Consider the following 10,000-nt stretch of genomic DNA (forward strand, 5'->3'; position numbering starts at 1 on the left):
AGTCTAGAAGCATTAGAAGGAACCGAGCAGGGCACAGCACATCCATTTCCTGCCACAGACAGATTACAGCAGCTTGACTTATCTCAACACCCAAGCCATAGAACGAGTCAGCTACAAACTCGTCCAGAGGAAACAGAGTTTCAAGATCCAACAGCCTGCTGTAGTGATCTTTACAATGTGTGCCTTGAAGTCGTTGACAGCGCCACTGAGGCTGTTTTAGCTTCTGAACCATTGGAAGAATTAGATTACAGAACCCTACAGATCATATTGAAGAGATCAACCCTCAACATTCAAAATGAGTTGATAATATTCCAAGCAGTACAAAGGTGGTCAACAGCAGAATGCAAACGTCGCATGCTGCCTCTGACCTCTGACAACAGAAGAGCCGTTCTTGGTGATCTCTTATACCATGTACGGTTCTTGAATATGACAAACGAGCAGCTTCAACAGACCAGCAGCCTCCTTACAGCTGATGAATTCAACTTCCTAGCTACTAGGATCTCTGGTCACACTCCTGCATCAGTACCTGCCACTCTAAACGCCCACCTGGCCTTGATGGCCACCCCTCGTCATCACAAGCCACCTACTCTGCCAGCCACAGAATCACCCAGCAAGAGCAAGAAGAAGGGTACCACCGGAAAGAGAAAATACACGAAAAAGGAACTAATGTTGGACGTAGTCTCCTGCCTTGCTGTTATTTTTGATTAACATAACATTTGTGTTTAATTCAATCCGTGATAGTTGTTTTCAAAAGAGGTTGCATTAATTCACTAAAGAAGAAAGACAGCATTCTTTTGGAATTCAACAACCAGTTGCCTCTATGAGGTTAAGGTCTCAAATCTACTCAGAATTTGGATTTGTTTTATAGCATGTGTATGTGATCCATAATAGGTCCTGATTCTGACACATGAATTGTTTGTAGTTATGTAAAAAAAAAATTCCAAAACTAATCTAATGATTTTGTGTTCATCGTAACAGTATGACAAATCTTACTACTGTTGTACGTTGTACAAAGATTTTAATTATTGTATAGATGTTGAATGATTGATAATTTTATAAAATTATATGATTCTGTTGTAGTTCACCCTCATCCATTTAGAGAATGGAAATTCAGATTGTAAATACCGTGATGTACATCACTTACATGATGTACCCAATGTGATAATGAGCAAACTAACTTAAACAGTTGCCTATACTTGATAGTTGTTGTATGTTGTGTGCAAAAAAATGTTTTGTATGGCAAACGTTTCTTATATTTTATATGCAGGTTGTCTTGCATATAGAAACACTCTAGTCAGTCCTATTACTTTATTGCTTTACTTAGCATTAAGTAGCGCGGCTAATATCTATAAGAAAATTATATGAAAAAAACATAAGAGAATTTAAGCATTTTTCCTTTCCCTTCAAAACCACTGACCCAAAATATCATCTTCAAAAGTGTATAACTTATAAATGAGCTAACATGTGCAAATAAACGTTGTTTCAATTGCACAGAGTAATAATCTTCCTATGTATTAATTTATGTTATAAAATAACTACATTGACTTTGTATTACGCAAAATCGTATATTTCAAACACAATTCAAATATTTTTAACTACCGGTACAAGGCTTAGGCAGAGATAGAGTGTGAAGTTCTTACAATTATCATCCTGTAAAATCTGACAATATCAATTTGTCCTACATTCCATTCTACACCATCCTATATTATATTTGTGTAACCTTAATAGCTTCAATTCCTTTGATAAGTGTACCCAATCGTCTCAAGATTGATTTATAGCTCTAAAACTAATTCAAAAGTTACTCTATAATGAGAAACCGAAGCCTTGAAAATAAGGCTATATTTTGTTATAGCATCCAATCCACATACTCTGCATTATAACCTAACAGCAACCAGATCTTATTACTCTCTATTTTAGCCAGTCAGTTGTGCATGTGAAAAAAGTACTTTGGTTTAAGCTGCGAATGGAATCATATAGCTACAGTCTCAGTGTCTTTACGTGAACTCTGTTTCAAGACAAATAAACCAAGCACAGTATTAATAGTGTTTGTGATGTTGATTCAAAACTAAAACCATAAAATGTACGCTGACTTATATAAAAAGCATGCGAAGCAGTAGTCATATCCCTGAGACTTAGTATGACAAATGTTAACATTGATATTTCAGTATATAAAGAATGGATTTTCTTAGATTTAACAGCCGTAAAAAAAATCAGTGAATCAAAATTCCATTTACATTTAAGTATTGTGAGATTTAGTCTGAAATATTTTGTATTCTACGTTATTAAATTACAGTGTCTTATGTACTAGGTAAAGAGAAGCGTAATGAAAATTACACTATGTATATTTTCCTGTTTAGAGTATTTAAAGTTATCAATCAGAGTCAATTTACATTATTTAGTCCTCCAAAAGTAATCCATTCCAAGTAAGGCAAAAGTAAAGTAAGAAAATCCAAGGAAACAATTTAAAAGCACGCGTCATTGATTGTTATTGAAACGATATATGCTGCATTTTTTAATACCAATTATGGAATATATTAATTTTGCTTTGAAATGATAATCTAATACTTGTAATTGATAAATTTACAAACATTGCTATATCTCTACATGTGCTTGTGAGAATAATCCGTGCCATAAGCTTAAAACGATTAAATCAAATGTGAAAATGCATATAACAGAAAAAGGTCATGATGAAGATTATATAAAATCAATTATACCAGTAAACACTTTACATAAACAAGACTGTGACTCTCTTAGTTAAAAGTAATATAATTCCCACCCTTTTTTTTTAATGTTCAATGGTTCTAACATAATTTTTTTAAATAACTATTATTGTTGTTCTAATGGCAAAACTGTTAACTTTAGTAACTTTTCATCATCAGTGTTTCTTTTACAGCTTGCTCTGGTTGAGTCAACGTATAAAAATATTTATTGATTATGAAAGAAAAAAAGAAAAAAAAAACTCTTCTTATTGTCACAACTATGATGATAAAAGAAAATCTGCTTTCTTTGTACATTAAGATGTGAGACTGAACTTAAGTCTTCATTGATGTGAGACTGAACTTAAGTCTTCATTGATGTGAGACTGAACTTAAGTCTTCATTGATGTGAGACTGAACTTAAGTCTTCATTGATGTGAGACTGAACTTAAGTCTTCATTGATGTGAGACTGAACTTAAGTCTTCATTATGATTATTCAGAATAGGTTTTTACTAGTGTTTTACACTGCTTCAGCTTCCTGCATTGTGATTTACACATATAGAAAACATATATTATGTAAATAAACGCAAAGAATTTCTTATGAGTTTTGTTTTATATTTTAGAAAGATTGTAAAAGAATGTTGCCAAAGTTAATAAACCGAATAATCTAAATGTTTTGTCTTATTTGTATCTCCTGTCATTTTTCTTTATCCTGATCACCATTATTATGAAAAGAGAGTTTTCCTCTGCATCATTATCACCATCTGAGCGACGGTTATGAAAACATGTTTTGATAAAATGTTCATTATCAGTAGCGATTCAAAACTATATTCTACTATAATGAAAATGAAATGAAACTCCTTCGTGATCCTATCTATAGCATACACAATAAATAACCAGAATGAAAAAAAAAAATAAAAAAAAAATGGAGGGAGTTAATCAGTAGTTCCTTAAAACATTACCCCATATAGATGAGGCAAACTCTTGTCTGCTTATTCCATTGTACAGAATTGCTCTGAATCACGATGTTTAATCATTTATAGATTCAGATTTCAAACTGTTGATGACTTGATCCTTTAAAAAGATGACTTGACCACAGAACGGATTCAGGTTTGTGAATGGGAATAACAATAATTTTTGCTCTCTTCGGATTGTTCGAACACTCAAGATCATTCATAAAGGTGCCGTAATATTCTGTTGCAAAATAATTTGCAAGAACACCTTAAAATGCCCTTTTCAAGATGAGGGATTCTAGCAAGTTTGACAACTGGCTGTCAGTGCCACATTTATTGGTATTTTGGAGAAAACGAGTAACTGTAATGACAGTTAAATTAACGACCGTAATGTCTCAAATTGTAGGATAACACGACCGTAATGTCTCAAATTGTAGGATAACACGACTGTAATGTCTCAAATTGTAGGATAACACGACTGTAATGTCTCAAATTGTAGGATAACACGACTGTAATGTCTCAAATTGTAGGATAACACGACTGTAATGTCTCAAATTGTAGGATAACACGACTGTAATGTCTCAAATTGTAGGATAACACGACTGTGATGTCTCAAATTGTAAGATAACAGTCTTGCCAATATATATCAATCTTTTCATCGGGACGGAATAAAACACCGAGTGAAACACCAGAAAAAAATATCAACAACCAATTTCAACCCAAACCCTTTGAAACTACCGTCCATATGACCAACATCTACATTGAGAGGCTTATATAAAAGACTTCTTAAACCAATTAAAAAGGGGGAATACTTAACTAATGTCAGAGTTGTCATAGATTAAAACTTGTAATCCATAGGGGCATAATAATTCATATCTCGATTTAAAAACATATATATGTTTAGCTTCCTCAAGTAGTAGCCAGTTTCACGTTGGCCCATGTTAAACTTGCAAGTTTATCCTTAACATACAATAGAATCTGCTATTTTGGTTATGAGGAATGTGTATCCATCCTAGTATATCTCTGAAGCCTAAGTTAATATACCTCACAACTAGTTATCACATTAAGTTCATTAAAAAGATATCTAATATAGTAAGTTCGTACCAACCTATGTCTTCTTGTAGTTTATTCATGAAATATCTATATTGATGTTTTAACTGCTTTTAAAATATTATATTTCAATTGTTCATTATACCTCAGATCGTTTATTTATTTCCTTATTACGTTTCCTCACTAGGCTATTTTTTCCCTGTTGGAGCCCTTGGGCTTATAGCATCTTGCTTTTCCAACAAGGGTTGTAGCTTAGCTAATCAAAATCATAATAATAATAATAATAATAATAATAATAATAATAATAATAATAATCATATCAACAATAATAACAGGAAAATCACAGGTTTCCAAATATTGTAACAGAGAAAACAGACTGAATAAAGGTCTATTTCATCTTAATGATTTGACTTGAAGAATTTCGAATGACCTAACATCCTGCTTTGACAAAAGCGTGCGAGGACAGGCACACTAATGTAACTACGGGTAATTCATGAAACTTGTCAATGCCGTTTTATTTCACTTAGTATTATAAATGTACATCTTTGTCTCAAAAGGGGCAGCTGCTATGCATGGTCATGCTATGTCTTGAATTGACGAAATACAACAATTATTTCGTTTCTATGTATAAAACACCTGATCATAAAAGATATGGTTTCCCTTTCCTTTTGTAATTTTATGTAGGTGTATGTGTATGTATATACAAACACACATACACACACACACACACATACACACACACACACACACACACACAAACACACACACACACACACATATATATATATATATATATATATATATATATATATATATATATATATATATATATATATATATATATATATATAGCATTTCCGCTGACAAGCTGTGGTTCAAAAGAAAAAAACTATCGATTTGTTATATCCATAGTTTACCATTTATATATGAATATCATATATATATATATATATATATATATATATATATATATATATATATATATATATATGAATATCATATATATATGTGTGTATATATATACATATATATATATATATATATATATATATATATATATATATATATATATATATATATATGTGTGTATATACATACATATGTGAATATATACATATAATTCCTTATACATATATACATTTTATACGAGTATATACACAGCCAGTATAATCATAAATAAATATATATATATATATATATATATATATATATATATATATATATATATATATATATATATATATATATATATATATATATAGATAGATAGATAGATAGATAGGTAGATAGATAGATAAACAGTATATAATTGAATGCATATATATATATATATATATATATATATATATATATATATATATATATATATATATATATATATAAGCTATTTATATACTGATACTGAATATGTTCATATATATATATATATATATATATATATATATATATATATATATATATATATATATATATTGCACGTGTTAAGCTCGTGAGCGTGCGTGCGCGTGTGCGTCTACGCCCACACTCCTATGAATGTTACGTCAAGGTAACGGAAATTTCCTAAATGGAAAAATACAGAATTTCTAGAGTTGAAGAATCGGAACCTATCCTACTGAAATTTATACGCCAGGCCGTACTCCTCCTGCGTAAGAATTCTACGAGGAAATGCGTACAAACACACGAACGAACCAGTCTGGCCACTTATATTTCTAACGAACATCCGGTGACATGGTCAGCTCTGGCTTGCGATTACTTGTGCAATATATATATATATATTTATATTATATATATATATATATATATATATATATATATATATATATATATATATATATAATATAAACATACAATATTAACTTATACGTTATATATATATATATATATATATATATATATATATATATATATATATATATATATATATATATATACACACACACGATTTATACAATATAAATAGATATATAATATAAACATACAATATTTACTTATACGTTATACATATGTATATATATATATATATATATATATATATATATATATATATATGTGTGTGTATATATATATATATATATATATATATATATATATATATATATATATAGTATATATGTGTATTACAACATCTGATTATAAATATAATGTATACATATATGTTTTTTTATATAATATATGCATTACATGTACATAATGTATACAATATTTATATATATATATACATATATATATATATATATATATATATATATATATATATATATATATATATATATATATATATATATATAGATATATATAAACATATATTTACATGTAGGTATATAAATAAGTTGATTATTTCACAATATAATATCCTTTAGAGATGACAGAACGAGAAATGTACAATCTTCAAGTTTATCATGAAATATTTAAGCGTGAGAAATTGCCAACAAATGCAATTATCTTGACCTCAGCATAAGATGGTACCTATTTATCACTTGGTAGACTGGTGGGCAGTAGGTCAAGCATGGTCCATGACCTATCAAACCTGAGTTAAGTGTTGTAACATTCAGGTACATGCCAGCAATAGATTACTGTCCATCAAAATGTGGAGTGTGGGTTTCCCAACATACATAATATATAAAGGAAACAAGCCAGGAGTTTATGGGATTACACACGTAAGAGGCTGCAGTATGGTGGTAATAAACTGTGTGACTGACCATGTTTATAAGGTATGTTAGGAATAGGGAAAGATCCAAAAGGAATATGAGATATTTGCTTGATTGTAGAAATAGTAAAGGCGATGAAAATGACTAATAATTGTTTGTGTAAAACATTATCTAGTATAATCAGGAAGCTGTGTAATTGAGCTTTGATTGAGAAAGTAAGGCGGGAGAGATAGGGATTGAAAGGGGCAGAACAGGTAAGAAGTGTGAATTTATCACGTGTTTATTCTGATACATACATGAGACGCCTGAAAGTAAAGTGAAAACTATTGTAAGTGGCATACAAGGACAAAGAAGAATCTTACGATAGAATCATTAAAGGCACTGTGAAGCGTATTGAATCCTATAAGATGACATATGGTTAAGAACAAAAGGAAGTTTTTATAATGAACGTGGGGCTTACGTTAGGCGCAATTAATCACAAGTGTGACTGGTTTGATTTGAAGTTAGATCTGAAACACTTCGTGACTCATCATCATCTTTATGGATAGAGTGATGTCAAAGGACAAGGGAAGTACACAAAACATTGTGAGATGAGAAAATTATATGAGAATGGTATGTGGGATGGTTGATATTTCCACATGGTCCCGGGAGAGACGGGATGACTTTGATAGAGAAAAGAATGTAAAATCAGAAGTTACAGGGGATAGAGGGATGGGTAGACTGCCAACGCCTCAAAAAAAAAAAAAAAAAAAAAAAAGAAAAAAAAAAAAAAAGGAATAAATCATCACTCAAGTCCTTTTATAAACGTCTTTATAAATTATTATATAAATTATTGTATCACACAAAAATCTAATATTTTATCGATATTTAATAACTTTAAAATAATCTATGTATAACTATAAATCAATGTCTACTAGCAGACGATCCTAAGCTTATACCAAGTAATCTGATTACTATCAGGTCTTTATTCAAATAAAAATAACTTACTCCTTTGTTGACCTGAATTCGCCAGTTTAATAGTCCCAATTATAATTTGTAATTTAACTGCCATTAAATGTCTACTTGAATATAATTATGGTTCAACATATAAATGCCCGGATGGTGGCCGATGTGGTAATGTCCCTGACTAGTGAACGCCAGACTCGGGTTCGAGTCCCGCTCAAACTTCTTAGTTTCTTTGGTCGCTGCAACCTCACGATCCTTGTGAGCTAAGGATGGGGGATTTGGGGGAGCCTATAAGTCTATCTGCTGAGTCCTGAGCAGCCATTGCCTGATCCACCTTAGTCCTAACTTTGGTAGATAGGTGGCTTGGGCACCGATCATATGTAATATATGGTCAGTCTCTAGGGCATTGTCCTGCTTGATAGGGCAATATCACTGTCCCATTGCCATTCATGAGTAGCCTTTAATCCTTTAAACCATATCAACTCCTTAATAGCTTTAGTGAATTCTCGTTGGAAATTGCGTCAATCAGTGTTCACCTACTTTGCATTTTTTCTTAGTATTTTTAGCTTAACAATTTACTTTTATATCTTTCAAAGTTAGATATAGTATTGTCTTGAAACGGAAGCCAATCAAAATTGTTTCTTATAAAGAAAATTTAAAGCATTCTTCTTCCCACATATCCAGTATTTCACTTTATATACATTTGTATATATATATATATATATATATATATATATATATATATATATATATATATATATACATACAATACATCTATACAATATATACACAATATACATATAAATATATATGTATGTGTATACTGTATATAAGGCTCATAATTAAATATATATCATATACACATATGATTATGTATACATACATGCACACACATAATGCATGTGTATATATATACATATATATATATATATATATATATATATATATATATATATACTGCATATATATATATATATATACATATACATATATATATATATATATATATATATATATATATATATATATATTAGACACAAACTTATAGTGTGTATTGTATATATACATACATACATATATACATTATATATATATATATATATATATATATATATATATATACATTATATATATATATATATATATATATATATATATATATATATATACATTATATATATATATATACATTATATATATATATACATTATATATATATATATACATTATATATATATATATATATATATATATATATATATATATATATATATATATATATGTATCAAATCTGCCGTTTGATGAACCCGTGACTTCATCACCCTCAGATAAAACATGTCAACCTCAAGGTATAAGCAACAACCAACATATTACTCCATTTAATATCTGGTGACAACAGCTGTTCCATACATTTTAGCTAATGGCTTTGACAAAAGCTAATTTTGTTGAACACTAAATCACGCTACATAATAACGTCTATTCATTTGTTATTACTTGAGTTCTGCCTAAGTAAAAGCGTACATAAGGCACTTAATGACTGTATATTACGCAGCAATGGAGCCAGAAGTTTTTGGTATTAGTTCCGTAGTTATTCATATTTACATATAATAGCATAAAAGTACTGTTATAAGTAAATATCAATTTATAATACATTTTAATTTCTTCAATCTTTCTGCTCTTCTAGATAAGGTCCTTTGCTAGCTTCAT

General features: G+C 29.6%; 2 protein-coding genes across 8 annotated transcripts in view; one reads left to right on the forward strand and one right to left on the reverse strand.

Annotated features, from left to right (window-relative positions):
* LOC137647222 (BTB/POZ domain-containing protein 6-B-like) overlaps positions 1–3,356 on the forward strand; it is a 129,169-nt gene extending 125,813 nt beyond the window's left edge. For all 7 annotated transcript variants that reach the window (XM_068380583.1, XM_068380582.1, XM_068380587.1 and 4 more), the window contains one exon: positions 1–3,356. This exon is cut by the window's left edge and continues 241 nt beyond it. In XM_068380583.1, the coding sequence (XP_068236684.1) occupies positions 1–708 (708 nt within the window). In that variant the 3' untranslated portion in view covers positions 709–3,356.
* LOC137647224 (uncharacterized) overlaps positions 1–10,000 on the reverse strand; it is a 300,889-nt gene that overhangs the window by 119,705 nt on the left and 171,184 nt on the right.

Source organism: Palaemon carinicauda, chromosome 9 (assembly GCF_036898095.1).
Source record: "Palaemon carinicauda isolate YSFRI2023 chromosome 9, ASM3689809v2, whole genome shotgun sequence".
Classification (NCBI taxonomy): Eukaryota; Metazoa; Arthropoda; class Malacostraca; order Decapoda; family Palaemonidae; genus Palaemon; species Palaemon carinicauda.